The sequence below is a fragment of the Hemitrygon akajei genome, chromosome 9 (assembly GCF_048418815.1).
Source record: "Hemitrygon akajei chromosome 9, sHemAka1.3, whole genome shotgun sequence".
NCBI classification, from domain to species: domain Eukaryota; kingdom Metazoa; phylum Chordata; class Chondrichthyes; order Myliobatiformes; family Dasyatidae; genus Hemitrygon; species Hemitrygon akajei.
The window spans coordinates 141,579,225-141,595,641 of NC_133132.1; the positions used below are offsets into that span (position 1 = coordinate 141,579,225).

Sequence of the window (16,417 nt, forward strand, 5' to 3'; positions counted from 1 at the left end):
GAGGTTGAACCTATATTCTTTGGACTGTTTGGAAAAGTGAGAAGTGAACTTGTTGAGGTTAATGTGGAAAGAATAAAAGAAGGTTCAATGTAGGATTAGTGTGAATGAATGGTTGATGGTCAGTGTGGACTGAGTGGGCCAAAATGACCATTGTATCGTTTTGTAATTCTATGACTCTTAACACGGTGCATGTTGAGAGGATGTTTCCCCTAATGGGGATATATTGAACTAGAAGGCATAGTTTAAGAATGTGGTTCAGGTGGGAATAAGAAGTATTGGAATGGTGTGGGAGGGTTGCAGCGTAGTGTGTATGGGTCAAATCGAGGCAGTGAGGCTTGGACCTCAAGGAATGAGGCAATGTTTACCCATTGCTAGAGCAGACCAGGGGCCAATTCAAAGTTGAGGTGGTGGGACCAGAGTCTAAAAGCAAGGAAAGAGCTAATGTTTGACTGATTGAAGTGCCAGGCCAGATTGGGACAGTTGGGTATGGGACGAATCAAATAGACGGGGCCCAGGCCTGAGAACATATCGAATGATGGGACCTGGGTCTGAGAGTGAGGAACGTCGAGATTTGACTAATTTAAACATTGTGCCAAATTGGAAAGGTTGGATACGGGCTAAATTGAGGTGGTGGGTCCTGGGCCTGACAGTGTATTGAAGCGGCAGGGCCCAGGTCCGAGAGTGAGGAACAATCCGCTGTTTGGCTGATTTAAGTGCCAGGCCTGATTGATAAAGGTCAGGGTGTTGGTGCTGGAGGCAAGGTACAGGCCATTGTTCAGCTCACGGCTCCTCAAGATTTAGTCATCTCTGTGCTGAACTGAGGCTGTGGCCTGCAACTAACAGGCTCCTAGACCAGCTGCAGTGATGAACTGGCTTTGTGGCTGTGAACTCACTTTTGTGAACTTTAGTTCTGAATGTTGTTTGCTTTCTTTCTAATCTTTGCACGATTTGTTCTTTTTTCTTAGTAGATTGGGTGTTTGAAGTTTCTTTTTAATGAGTTCTATTGGGTTTCTTTGTTTTGTGGCTGCTTTTAGGGAGACACATCTCAAGGTTGTATATAGTATACACGTGTAGCACTTACCCAACAGGCTGGTATATGTCTAGGGGAAAAGGAGATCCAGCCACTCACCAACCCCACCTCCCGTACACGCAGGTGCTGTGAGAATCAAGTTTATGCCGCGCGCGCACACAGTATCAAACTCACACCAGATACCGTTATGAAATACACTTTAAAGATCTTACTAAAACTAAAAGAGTACTATGCAATACAGTATATATGAAAGAAAAGAAAAAGTAAAAGGCGCCAACTTATCAAAGTTCAGTCAGTTTAGTGCACATCGTTGGAGCTCAACTATCGAACCATTCGACCCCTCGTCACTTTCCTCCGACCTCCACGTCCTTGCACCTGGGACCACCCCGGTGGTCGACCAAGCAATGCAGCGCACGTCCACCTTCCTCGGCGTCTTCTTCCCGACGCCCCTGAAAAAACAGTGAAAACCCCCAAGCTCCCAGCCTCACAAGACAAAATAACATTCCCCATTGGTTAACAAATGAATACAATCCCCATATCAGCAAGTCTAAAGCTAACCAATTGCAAGAGAAACACTTATCAGACAAAGAAGCATTCCTACTCTTAACAAACCAAAGAAGCCATTTTGAGTAACATACCCAGTACATTGTACACACGCTTTGATAATAAATGCACTTTGAACTTTTGAACTTTGGTTTCTTCTCAGTGTGTTGTTCTTCCCTTGGACTTCCCTAACCTCAAGAACTTTGGGGATAAAGATCTTGAATGTATTCAAGGGATAGACTGACAAATATTTAAATTATGAGATTCAATGGGTATGGTAAAAGAGGGAAAGTGGTCTCAAGATGTAAGTTAGAGGCCTCAGTTATGATCGTACTGAATGGCAGAGTAGGCTCGAGACTATTTCTACCTCTGTTGTTATGTTCCTATTACTTCCCTTTTTATGGCAAGCTGCATTCTTCTAGGTTAGTGTTCGGCCACATAGCTGCACCAGTCGTGTAAGGGATGCTGTCTGTCCTTGTGGAATGATCCTTTTGGAGTATTGTGAGGAAATGTAGACTGATTTGTTGCGGTAGTGACCATAATTGGAACAGCTGTGAGGTAACTATCTCTAAATTTTGTTAGAACACCACTCTTAATCCACTGATGTCAATTCTAGCCTATGTTGATCCACCAAGACCCTAATAGCTTCTCAGCCAGTCAACCATTCCACTCAGTCTCTGGCTGGTCAACTGCCCCATGCTGCTGACTTAGCTATTTTCCATAGGTCTCGACTTAAGTCATTGAAGACCATTTCAGGCCACTTAATATCCCCGGCAATCTGAACTCCTGGTCTTAGTTCTAGTTTCTAGTCACAGTGGGAGGCCATAAACACTTCTGAAATTTGCTGCAGAGGAGTCGTTTCTGTATCTATATTTTCAGGTAATGTTGGAAGATGTGTTGATGAGCTTTCTAATGAATAGTTAATTTTTTTTTGTTTTTAGGTCTGCATGATCTTCAATGTTGGTGAATTGACACTTGTTGAATATGGTAACAATGACATTTTGGGGTCTGTTAGAACTGAGTTCATGAATCCTCATTTAATTAGGTATGATTTACATAAATTTTTCAATCAGTCTCTGTGATTTTTTTTCTTTAAGCTACCTTACTAAGACTTTCATAGTTCATATTTCCTTATGATGCAGAAGGCCATTCAGCCAATTGAATCTATGCTAGCTCTCAGAGCAAACCCAACGATCCCCTTCCCTGACTTGCTTTCCATCACATATTACGCACTACATTAAGGGTAATTTGCAGTAGCCAATTAACCCAATGACCAGTGTATGCTTGGAATATGAGAGAAAGTTGAAGTAACCAGAAGGAACCCACAATTTAAATATGGAAACTCCACTGAGGTGGCAAGAGAGTTCAGGAAGAAACTGCAAGGAAGTGTCACTGCCAGCATTATGCACGAACTGTTCTAATATAGCATTATGGATTGCTACCAATGAAAATATGATTATGAATATTTAGATCAAGTAATATTTTGAGAGGATTTTATATTCTCCAAATCTTCTGCAATCAATCAAAGGAAGATCCTCATAGTGTAAGCTAATTATGATTGAATTGGGACCTTGGCTTATTTTTACTGACCATCTTACTCTATGTTGATGGATAGATTTTTCCATCTTTGGAAAGCAGTCATGACTTGAAGACTATGGTATATTTTTGAACTATTAGGAGTTTGGGTGAATGGCTCTGTGGATGCCACTAATTGTTGATGATTTGTATTGTGAGTTTGTGAGTATTAATGGTATTGACAAAAGAAGATACATAGTTGGGATTTTGTTTTTGAGATGGAGATGTATTTTCCTCCTTTATTTTACAGTGTTCGCTTGAATGAACGCAAACAAAGAGGGGTAGATGACAATAAGAAATTGGCATATCTGGTTGACATTAAAACAATAGCAATTGGTAAGTCTTATCTAAAATATATGAAATGATTAATCAACAATAATTTATTGCAGGATAATTTTACATTTATTTCAGTGAATAAAATTTTGTTTATATCTCAATGCATGATGCTTTTTTAAGAAACTGTTTATTTAAAATAATGGAAATAGTCTCTGTGTATTTAATATACAAGTAATATTTGAGTAATTGTACATATATTGGTTGAGTAAGCATTCTTGTTCATTTAAATACTTCATTATGGTTTCTATGTAAAAATATGTAAATTAAATACATCATCACGCCGTCACGTGATATGTACTTTCATCACTTAAAGTAAACATGAAGTTAGACCCGCATTTCGGACTCCTATGTCTTCCTTTGAATTAATTTAATGATTTAAAATTACAAAACATAACACTGGCGATAAGTAATTTTTAAAATGAACCTGAGATAGCTACTGACCCATTCAAATGCAGCAAGACTTTTAAGTTTAAAAAAAACGGAGTGAGGAACAGTTGAATTTTTTAAAAAAATGCGGTACTGCATATACAGAGAGATGATCAAGTTTTAAAAAAGGAGCGCAAATGTGTTCTTCAGATGGGAAGACATGATCGAGTTTTTAAAAAAAGACAGAAAATGGAAGAACTCATGGGTTCATAAGGAGAAAGGAAGGTTTCATGGGTTCATAAAGAGTGAGTACCGGGTGATAATAATCATTTTTTAAAAAAAGGCAGAAATTGGTGGCTACGTCAGAAAGATTGACATGTTTGATTACACAATAGATAATTTGATTTTATATACTGAGCAAATTGAACAGTATTTTGAAGCAAATGAAATAGCCAATGAAAAACAAGTACCAAATATATTGGGTGCATTGGGTTTAAAGGCATACCGTTTGCTTCGTAGTTTGACTGCTCCAACCAAACCATCAGAAATGCCCTTTTCTAATATTGTCAAAATAGTGCAGGAACATTTAGAACCGAAGCCATTGTTAATTGCAGAACACTTTAGGCCCCATAAGTGGAATCAAAAAGATGGGGAGTCTACTTCAGTATACATGGCTGAATTGAAGGGATTGTTTGAGCATTTTATACACTGGAATTTAGAAGGATGAGAGGGGATCTGATTGAAACATATAAGATTATTAAGGGATTGGACACGCTAGAGGCAGGAAACATGTTCCCGATGTTGGGGGAGTCTAGAACCAGAGGCCACAGTTTAAGAATAAGGGGTAGGCCATTTAGAACGGAGTTGAGGAAAAACTTTTTCACCCAGAGAGTTGTGGATCTGTGGAATGCACTGCCTCAGAAGGCAATGGAGGCCAATTCTCTGGATGCTTTCAAGAAAGAGTTAGATAGATCTCTTAAAGATAATGGAGTCAAGGGATATGGGGAGAAGGCAGGAACGGGGGTACTGATTGTGGATGATCAGCCATGATCAGATTGAATGGTGGTGCAGGCTTGAAGGGCCAAATGGCCTACTCCTGCACCTATTGTCTATTGTCATTGTCAGTTCAATAATAGGCTTAATGATGCACTGATAGGTCATTTTGTTTGTGGAATCTTAAAGAAAGCATTCAAAAATGGCTCCTAACTGAAGGACAACTTGCATTCAAAAAAAACAATTGAAATTACTGTTTCAATGGAAATCAAAGAGAGAGGTGCAATTGAGTTGCAGTCAGTAATGAAAGTGAGATGAATAAAATTGCAGCATCTAAGCAGAAACCAGCTTGACCAAACTTATTGTGTTACCATTCTGGCAGGGGCTCACATACACCAAACAAATACAGGTTTAAAGACAAAACTTGTAGAAAATGCAACAAAGTAGGACACGTACATAGAATTTATCGAGCAGACTAAAATAAATGGACTGCTTAGGGAAGTAAAAAAGACAAAAAGTCAAATTGCAGTTTCAAAAAGAGCACTAATCTGAATGCTGTTGATGAAAAATCTGATAATGATGAGAGTGACACAGGACTGTGTAGCCTTGAGATTTATAGTGTGAAAATTAATGATAGACAGGCTGTTTCAGTCATCCCACAAAATGAATTTGAATTTGAAAGTGAGTTTTTGAACAATATGAGTACAAATGATGTATTTGAAGCTTTTTTTTTAACAAATCTCTATTTGTTTTCATTTGATCCTTTCCATTATTTCTTAAGGCCAGTTTTAGTATCCCAATTAGTGGTACAAATGAGACATTTCTTTTGTAACTACATGCTACCTTTGCCTTCTTATGAAAATCACTGAGCAATTGAATGTCCCTGTACTTCCATAATGGGTGAGAATTAAAACTGTCATAGGAAGTTATTTTAAGGCACTTATCTTTAGCACTATTAACTCTTCTTTTAGAACTTTAACTATTGAAGATGCTATAAAATGTACTTTGCTTAATTTTTTTTCCTGTTGGCATTTGTCTCTTTGGTTGTAATTTTCTTTTATTTCTTTTCCTGTACCACTCTAAATTGCTGTTTGGGTAGAGTGGATTGGAATGCCTATTTTCCTTAGCAAAGTGGTCAGTTTTCGAATGGGCATAAATTTCAGATAACTGATAGGAATAGAGAACAAGTTGAGAAGAGTTGGGTTATTTTCATGCTAAAATAGGAATGATAGGAACAGAAAATTACTATTTATTATTTAAGAGTATTTTGATGAAGAAATGATGGAAAGTTGAATTAGCTCTAGTTAAGTTGAATTTATATGCACAAGCACACATTTTTAGAGGTGCAATAATAAAATGTATTTGCAACAGCATCACAGGCACATAGCATTAAAGACACAACATTAACAAGGGAAGCACAAGTTAAGCTTAATTATACAAAAGAAGCACAATTAGAACAAAAAGTCCATCTTGGTGCAAAGCAATCACCGTGTTGCTATTAGCTAGCGATCAGCGTTGTGCAGCTTGATTCAGGAATTGAATGGTTGAAGGGAAATAGCTGTTCTTGAATATACTGGTGAAACTTGAGGCTTCTGCCGAAGGGAGCTGTGAGAAGATAGAATGGCGCAGGTAATGGCAATTTTTGATGATAGACGCAGCCTTCTTGATGCAGCACCCCTTTCAATAGAGGGAAGGGATGTACCAGGATATATTGGGCTGAGTCCACTATTCTCTGTAGCTTCCTACATTCGTGCACATTCAAATTGCCATACCAGACAAGTGAGGATATTTTCAACAGTACATCACCTGAATACATTGGGCCATGTGGCCTTCTGTGTCTTGCATTTCTAAGTTCATTATGATGTAGGATGATTATACAATATATTGCAGTAAGCCTTCTTATTGCATTATTTATGTTAAAATTAATTTGTGTAATTTCTTCAAAGAAGGTTGTCCTTACTGGTAACTTGGACATATTGATAGGATCCTTTTTAAAAAAAAAACCCACTGCTTTTCTCACTTGATCTTCATTCCTGATGAAGGATCTTGGCCCAAGACGTCAACTGTTTATTCCCATCTATAGATGCTGCCTGACCTGCTGAGCTTCTCCATCACATTGCATGTATTGCTCTAGATTTCCAGCATCTTGTGTCGCAATCTCACCTAAGTTCTTTTACATTTGATGTCCTCCGCATAATTGCCTGGAGTTTCCTCCAGGTGCTCCAGTTTCCTCCCACATACTGTGCTGTATCTCTAAATAAATAAAAAAATAAAAAAATTGAAGAGTATCTAATGAGGTGGAATATATTGATCCAAAATTTGAAATGTATAAAAGTAAGGCTTGCAATTACTGTTATAACTAATGAAAAAATCATCCTTGGTCACTTGTGCATTGTGTGGAATATTGTGGCAGCTCTGCCTTATAACCTGTTTCCAAAATATTTTTCTATTGATCTTGCTGGAACTAAATTCTGGAAGTGGACAACATGCAGCCACACTATTTAATATAAGTGATGAGGAATAATTTTTTCCCAGTATAAAATTCCTGTATAATTTTAAGAAGCACTTTTGATGCGAGGAACCTGATAATCTTCACAACAGTGACATTAAAGGTGCTGTGTGTACTTACATTAGAGCAAGTTCTCATTCATTTCAATATTCTGCATAGATCAAGTAACATTTTCAGCAACATTAGCCAATGAACTGTTTATTTTAAGATTTTACAGCTATTAGGCATTCAAATTTGTGCAAATTCCAGCTGAAAATTGATATAGATAATTAACCCCATCTAGTCTGATTCAGGATTTATCTTCACAAACAAGATGCTGTTATTCATTAGCAAGCAAATTATACAACTTACTATTTGTGTTCTTTACTTGGATGTTGTTAATTATGTGCAAATCCCATGAAGTTTTATGTAAGGCTAATCCAAAATTACTAAATATCTCACCAAGGAACTGGAAAACCTAGGCCTGCATATATTAAACTCTATTTATCCTATTCTCTCTTGGCATGCATTAGTATAATGGATACATAGTATCATTTTTAGCTAAGCTAATTTGTCTAGGTTACTTAGTTTATGTAACTAATGACAGTAAATATTCAATCTCAAATTGACAGTTTTTTAATATTACCTTATCTTTCAAAAACATTTGGGCAATACGCACAAAATGTTGGAGGAGCTCAACAGGCCAGGCAGCATCTATGGGGGAAAAAGTACAGTTGCCATTTTGGGCTGAAACCCTTGGGCAAGACTGGAGGGAAAAAACTGAGGAGTAGATTTGAAAGGTGGGAGGAGGGGAGAGAGAAACACCAGGTGATAGATGAAACTTGGAGGGGCAGGGAAGCAAAGAGCTGGGAAGTTGATTGGTGAAAGAGACTGAAGGCCATGGAAGAAAGAAGAAGGGGGAGGGGAGGAGCACCAGAGGGAGGTGACAGGCAGGCAAGGAGATTACATGAGAGAAGGACAAGGGGATGGGTAATGATGAAGGGGGTGGAGGTATTACTGGGAAGTTTGAGAAATCGATGTTCATGCCATTAGTTTGGAGGCTGCCCAAACGGAATATAAGGTGTTGTTCCTCCACCCTAAGTGTGGCCTTATCCAGAAAGTGGAGGAAGCCATGGATGGATATATAGGAATGGGAATGGGAAGTGGAATTAAAAACGTGGCCACTGGGAGATCTTGCATGTTCTGGTGGACAGAGCATAGATGCTCCTACCAATATACTAGGGGCCACACTGGGAGCACCAAATACAGTATGTGACCCCAACAGATTGACAGGTGAAGTGTCGCCTCACCTGGAAGGACTATTTGGGGCCCTGAATGGTAGTGAGGGAGGAGGTGTAGAGCAGGGTGAAACACTTGTTCTGCTTGCAAGGGTAAGTGCCAGGAGGGAGATCAGTGAGGAGGGACAAATGGACAAGGGAGTTGTGTACGGAGCGATCCCTGCGGAAAGCAGAAAGTGGGGGTAGGGGAGGGTAAGATGTGTTTGGTGATGGGATCCAGTTGGAGGTGGCAGAAGTTTCAGAGAATTGTGTGCTGGATGCAGAGGCTGGTAGGGTGGTAGGTAAGGACAAGAGAAACCCTATTCCTGGTGGGGTGGCTAGAGGATGGGGTAACAGCAGATGTGCCTGAAGTGGAAGAGATGATGTTGAGGTCATTGCTGATGGTGGAGGAAGGGAAGCCCCTTTCTTTGAAAAAGGAAGACATCTCCTTCTAGAATGAAGAGCCTCATCCTGAAAGCAGATGCAGTGGAGACGGAGGAATTGAGAGAAGGGGATGGCATTTTGACAAGTAGCAGGGTGGGACGAGGTTTAGTCCAGGTAGCTGTGAGAGTCTGTTGGTTTATTGTAGTCATCAGTGGATAAGTTGTCATTGGAGATAGAGACAGTGAGATCAAGAAAGGGAAGGGAGGTGTTGGAATGGACCAGGTGTGTTTGAGGGCCGGGTGGAAGTTGGTGCCAAAGTGGATGAAATCAGCAAGTTCAGCACAGGTGCAGGAAGCAGCACCAATGCAGTTGTCGTTTAGTGTAGGAGAAGTGTGGGATGGTTACCAGTGTAGCCTTGCAACGTAGACTGTTCCATGTAGCTGACAAACAGTCAGGCATAGCTGGGACCCATGCGAGTGCCCATGGCTACCCCTTTTGTTTGAAGGGAGTGGGAGGACCCAAAGGAGAAATTATTTAGAGTGAGGGCAAATTCCATTAGGCTGAGGAGAGTGGTGGTGGAGGGGAACTGTTTAGATCTGGTGTCCAGAAAGAAACGGAGAGCTTTGAGGCAGTCCTGGTGGGGGATGGAGGTGTATGGGGACTGGACATCCATAGTGAAAATAAGATGATGGGGACCAGGGAACCTGAAATCCTTGAAAAGATCAAGAGCGTGTGAGGTGTCGGGTATGTAGATGGGAAGGGACTGAACTAGGGGGGATAAAACAGAGTTGAGGTATGCAGATATGAGTTCAGTGAGGCAGGAACAAGCTGAAACAATAGGTCTATCTGCACAAGCAGGTTTGTGGGTTTTGGGAAGGAAGATGAAACGGGAGGTGCAGGGTGTGGGAACTATGAGGTTGGTGGCAGTGGATGGGAGATTCCCCAGAGTCAATAAGGTTGGTGATGGCATGGGAGACAATGGCCTGGTGTTTCTTAGTGGGGTCCTGTTCGAAGGGTAAGTAAGAGGAGGTGTCTGAGAGTTGGCACTGGGGCTCAGCAAGGTGGAGGACAGTTTGCCAGACTACTACAGCACCTCCCTTATCTGCGGGTTTGATGGTGAGGTTAGGATTAGTGCATAGGGAGAGGAGATCCGAGTGTTTGGAAGGAGTGAGGTTTGAATAGGAGAAAGGAGGGTTAATTCTAGACAGTTAATGTCCCGTCAGCAGTTGGCAACGAAAAGGTCCAGAGCAGGGAGAAGATCAGGGCGGGATGTCCAGGAAGAGGAGGAAGGTTGAAGACGAGAGAAAGGGTCAACGGTGTGGATCTGGGCAATAGTTTGCCACAACTGAGTTCAAGAGGAGGGGTGATACAATGCAAGGCAAAAGCTCTTGAAACAGTTGTGTAGCAATGTTTTCTTCAGCATTGTGCATCTGAAAATTATTCCTGGCCATAGAGGATAATAGTTGCAAGTATTTCTGAGTTAACCTGCCCTACTTTAACCAGGCAGTTCCATGCCCAAATTGATAATGATGTTATTTCTGCGTCAATTGCATGTGAGTTGACATCATCCCACACGCTCTTTGGCAGGAAATTAAGTTATGTTGTGTCAAGGAGCGGTCATCATTGGCCATTCTTGGAATTAATGACTTTAGAGTGTTCTTGACTTGCACAGTATGATTTGAAGGTGCAGATTCCAGCCTACCCCTTGGTAGCCAATGCAGGAGAGTCGACTTTAATTTTTCTGTAAACTATACTTGCCCGTTAACCATCATCTACTCCCCAGTCACTGAGTTCACCCACAGACTCCATTCTGCACAAGTTATCCCACCCCACTTCTGTTGCCTGTACTCTCCCTGCCGCTATTTCCATGCCATGAAGGAAGGTGTACTGCAGATATTCAGGAACGTTAAGTCATTATTCTTGAGGTGATATTGAATTTAGCAGTGATAGGCCTAGAAATGGTATAGGTCTGTTTATTTGCAGTGATCCTTTAGCACCCTCTTTTGGTCTCAAATTGTTTGTAGTCCTAGCTTTTGCACTAAATGAGGAAAATAAATATTTCAGCAATTAGGTGCTGCAGGTCTACAATTTTTGCAAATTAAAGATGCGTAGAAGAAAGCAATTAAAAACAAAAATAATATAGGGTGCTGGCAGGTGGAATATGTCTTTTTAAAATAATCCAACACATTTTCTGGTTCTTTTCTTCCCAGTTGATCTATTATCTGGATATAACTTGGGTGCTGTAAGTCATGATACAAAAATTGACTGGTTGGAGCTGAATGAAACTGGACACAAGCTGCTTTTCAGAGATAAAAAACTTGGTGTAAGTTCTGCTATTTTGTTTTGCAGAATGTAAAATAAGTTAATATCTGCAAGCTTTATATTTGTACAGGAGGCCCTGTTGCAAGAATTTGAATAATCAACTTGAATTAAATGTTGGTTTTTATGAATACAATGCTACTGCATGATAGTCTGTGCTCTGCCTCTTCTATCCGAAAATTATTTGTATGAAATTGGATTTGTAATGTTGCAGAGAAGAAATTCGGTATTTTTTTAATGTGTTGGGAGAGACTGACTGTGACGGAGTGTCTTGACATTGATGTGATGCATCTATGAGGGTAGTGAAGTAAAGACTGGCATTTCTTAGAATTCTATTGCTTAAAAAAATTGCACATTCTAGAAATAGCAGTGTGAGTGAGGCAAATAATCACTCTTTGAATGCATACCACATAACTAAATTAAAATCAAAGAGACAGCTGCTTTATGTTTCAAAAAACATAAATTGTGAGAATATAAAATCCTTCTCTTTTCTACCTCACAGCTGCACCTGTTTGATATAGAAGACAATACAAAGACAACGATCTTGACTCATTGCACCTATGTTCAATGGGTACCTGGCAGTGATGTGGTTGTGGCCCAAAATCGTGGTAATCTTTGTGTCTGGTATAATATTGATTCTCCTGAGCGAATTACAATGTTTCCACTTAAGGTAATTAAAAATTAAATCTTAAAGACAAATCTCAGCAATTTATGATGCTAACATAACATTTACTACAGGACTGTCTACCTGTAGACATTACAAAACTATGAAATGTTATGAAAATCAAGAAGCTGCAGATGCTGGATATTTGAAACATAAGCAAATGGTGGAGATACTTGGCAGATCAGGTAATATCTGTGAGAAGAGAGCAGAGTCAACATTACTTGCTGAATGCTTCTCGAGTTTACTGTTTTTATGTGAAATCTTATTATCTTCCACAACATTCATTTGTTGAAAAATATCTGCCAAAATGATTATTTTACACTGTCAAAATTTTAGCTTGTCTTTATTTCACTCTGGGTATATGACTGGATGTATTTGGGTGCCATGGTAGTGTAGCGGTTAGCAAATTGCTATTAGAGCTCAGGGCTTTCAGGAGTTCAGACTACAATTCCAGTGCTGTTCTGTAAGAAGCCTCTGTACATCCTCCTTGTGGAATGTGTGGATTTTCCCCAGGTGCTCTGGTTTCCTCCCACAGTCCAAAGATGTACTAGGTAGGTTAATTGGTCTCTGTAAAAATTGTCCCTTGATTAGGTTATGGTTAATCAGGTTTGTTGGGGGTTGCTGGGGTGGTATGGCTGGAAGGGCCTACCCTGTGTGGTATTGCGTAAAAAAAATAATTGCTTGTGCCTCTAGCAATTTATCTTTGCTCCAGATTCTAGCATCTGTAGTTTCTTCTTCTTTCTTCTGTTTTCAACGGATGCTGCCTGACCTGCTGAGTTCATCCAGCTTTTTTGTACGTCTTGTAGTTTCTTCTGTCTCCTTTATACCAGTTTCATTCCTAAAATGGAGGGACTGTTGTATGGGGAGATTGGCTGGCCTATCATTACTCGAGATCAAAAGAGGGAAGAGAGATGTCATTTAAACACAAAATTCTGACAGGCTCGAGAGACTGGATTCAGAGAAGATCTTTCTTATGGATAGATCAGTTTAGAACCAAAGGTCCCATGTTTCCATGTTCTGTTACATATTTAACCCAATTTTTCTTTCTTTTCTAATTACTGACATTTTTCTCATCATGGCCGAATATATAAAATGCCTCCATAGTTTCTACGTGCCTAGAAATACAGTTGTATAGCATTCTTTTTCAGTTATCATGCAATTGAAAATTGATCTTTATCTTTTTCCAAAGAGAACAATATTAACAACCATTTTCTGGTCATTTTGCTTTCCATTGTAAATTCATTCTGGCATTTCCACATGTTGCAACATTTTGCATCAATATGATATGTGTATTGGGGGAAATGCGATAATGTCCCCATATAAATTGTTGGTCATTCCCAGAATAACTAGACTGGATCCAGGTCAAGTAAATCCCTTACAATTTTTTTTAACAGTTCTGTCTCCCGTACCTAAATGCACACTGCTACCTTCTACTAAGCATTGACACTGCTTTCATTTATTGTTAATTTTTTTTTGTCTACAGGGTGATATTGTAGATCTGGAGCGGAGTAATGGTAAAACAGAAGTCATTGTCACTGAGGGAGTGAATACTATCTCTTATACTCTGGATGAAGGATTGATTGAATTTGGCACAGCAGTTGATGATGGAGATTACAGTAGGTTAGTGCAGAATGTTAACGTTTTAGTATATTGGATAAAGGCTTTCTATATTTGTTGCCTCTTGGATTAGATTCAGATTGAAATGAATTGCTATTACATTAAACAATATACTGCAGCTATAAGGAAATGATTCAGATGTAATCTTAGCTAAAGAAAAATATTTGAATTCAAATAGTTTACTTTGTATTAATGAGTTTTAATAGTAATACTTTAATACATTGAGCTGCAGCACAAAATAATTTAGATTGAACAGCAGAAATGATTAATTATGCACGCTATGTATCATAGACGTGCTTTTGAAAGCATGAAAAGTATCAAATAATTTTAAAGGATTTTTGGACTGAATTCCTTTATTTAATCCTTACAAAATAACCAATGAGCATAACTCAAGTATGCCCAAAATATGGCCACATCTTCCTATTGTTCAGTTTTATTGCTCTTAAATATACCACATTATGATTTTGAATTTGTGATGAACTAATACAGGGAATCCATGAAGGGATCGCCTGAGGTTTTAACTTTGTGATGAATCTTACTCGCTCATCTAGAGCCATGATTTCCTCAAACAGTGTGATTTGAGATGCAAGCTCCTTTCACTTTTTCTGATGTGCTTAATCTTTTGCACACTAATGTGCAATGCAGACTTTCAGCTTTAGCTTTTTACTACAAAGTACCCAATGCCAACACTCTGCCAACCGCTGAGTTGGAATTGGAGTGGGATATGTCTCACTACAAAGAGTCTTCTAATTGTCAACTGGTTATTTTCACAGCAGATGAGGTAAATTAGTAACCTCTTACAATAAAAAAAGATGCTTTCTTCAGAAAAATTAAGTCAATGAAGGATAGTTACATATAATCTGTGTATAAAATCTATATTGGTTTCTTGCAATTGGTTGACAGAAGAATTAATCAATCATTTCTGCCATTGTTGGCAAGAACACTGCCAGCAAATGCAATATTAAGAAATCCCAACTGTGCAGGTTAAGAAAAGACCAGTGATTGGAGGCTTAGACCAGTGAAAGAACGATGATTTAACATGAACCAGGAAATTTCCAGAGCTGAGATTGAATCTTTATAATATGTAGATCATGCAGCTATTATCATGGACTTTGACAGAGGACACAAAGTAACAGAAGAGATAAAGAAAGGGATGTTGGTTACATCAACAGTGGTATTTATAGACTTGGATGAAAATAAAAGTAATCAATCAGTTGAACAATACAGATCAAAACAGTGAATAGCAGAAGCTATAAGGGGCAGGGATTCTTAGTGTAAATTGGCTTTGGTAGTAAGCCTTTACGAAAGGCTTGGGAATTTTGCATATGAGCAATGTTACGTTCCCAGTAACCGGGTGACTTACCAGCAAAGATAGAGAGGTCCGCTGAAGTCTGATGGGTGCTATTTTCAAACGTTTTTTATTTATAAAGGGGCACAAACGTATGGTTAATACAAAACATTCAGATCATATACGTCGTCAAAACTCAATCTAAAGCACAGGTATAGTAATAATCAATCAGAAAAAAGCTCTATTGTTGTCTAGGGGATAATACTGAGTCCAATGGAATATAAGAGTCACTCAAAATCTGCAGGCTTTCCCGTTTTGGGAACCGCTAGCATTTCACTTGTTGGAGAGAGAGAGTGGTGAGAAAGAAGGAACACTTGCCTGTCGTCTTTGCGAAGCAAGTCCCTGTTGCTAGTTAAAACGGTTTTCCTTTGGTTTCAGCCACAGACTCCCGATCCGGAATCTAACGCACGTGGCTTCCTTCAAAATGGCTTCCCGCTCCGATGGGAAGCGCTATCGTGTCTTCTTCGTGTGTCTCCTTGGTGCGTCTGAGGCCCCGCCTCGGCAGCCCACCTTTTATCTGGACTGGCAGGGTTGTAGATGTCAATCAGGGTGGGGGTGAGGCAATCTTTCCCCCATCACCCAGCCCACGTTGCCCTGAGGGTTTGCACGTAGTCCAGTCCCTTATTCCACAAAGGTGTCTCCCAAGACAATGGCTATGTCCATGGCTTTTGTCTGGCTGAGAGGCCAGCCCACATTCCAAACCGTAAGGCTTCTCCCTCTCTCTCTTGCGATTCTCAGAAAGGAGGGGGCTGGGGTCATAACAGTTATGAATGCTACAAACGTTTTGTTATTGAGTTTACAATCTATTTTTGCCTGGTATTAGGCTATAGTAAATGGATGAGGATGTTTGTACAATAAATTGCATATCCCTATAAGCAGAATGATGTAAGTAATTTGGGAAAAGAACAATCATTACTACTCCATGTACAAAAGGGCAGAATTCCATATTCTAATATTCCTTTTTTCCTTTCAATCTGAAATAAGTGGGTTTTCGGTTTTTGACATCATTTTCACTCTAGAACTCATAAAGGGATGATATTCTCACTCAAGGATATATCTTTTAAAGACTATCAGACTATTGATAATCTGCTTGAGTAAAAATTAAGGGTAAAGTGTCATTGGGAAAATTAGCATGATGAGTTTTAAGTATTAATTTTTCTTCCAGGGCTACTGCTTTTCTGGAAACGTTGGAGATGTCATCAGAGACTGAAGCCATGTGGAAAACATTAAGCAAACTTTCTTTAGAAGCACAGCAATTACATATTGCAGAGAGGTAATAGCTGGTGTTTTAATTAGGGAACCATAGAGGAATTTAATTTTCTGAGATATATAATGAAATACACCAGGAGATATGATTCATCGCTGTTAGCAAGAATTACATGGTCATACCTTTGTCTTTGCTTCCCAAGAATTTGTTTCCTTTACTACTATATCATGCCAAGATATCAGAAACCTAAAAACATAGAAAACCTACAGC

General features: G+C 39.3%; 1 protein-coding gene across 2 annotated transcripts in view; it reads left to right on the top strand.

The window, feature by feature from the left end:
• ift172 (intraflagellar transport 172) overlaps positions 1–16,417 on the top strand; it is a 184,771-nt gene that overhangs the window by 58,350 nt on the left and 110,004 nt on the right. For both annotated transcript variants that reach the window (XM_073057150.1, XM_073057151.1), the window contains exons 13-18: positions 2,515–2,618; positions 3,399–3,484; positions 11,203–11,315; positions 11,814–11,981; positions 13,459–13,595; positions 16,106–16,213. In XM_073057150.1, coding sequence (XP_072913251.1) covers positions 2,515–2,618; positions 3,399–3,484; positions 11,203–11,315; positions 11,814–11,981; positions 13,459–13,595; positions 16,106–16,213 — 716 coding nt within the window. The remainder of the gene's footprint in view (positions 1–2,514; positions 2,619–3,398; positions 3,485–11,202; positions 11,316–11,813; positions 11,982–13,458; positions 13,596–16,105; positions 16,214–16,417) is intronic.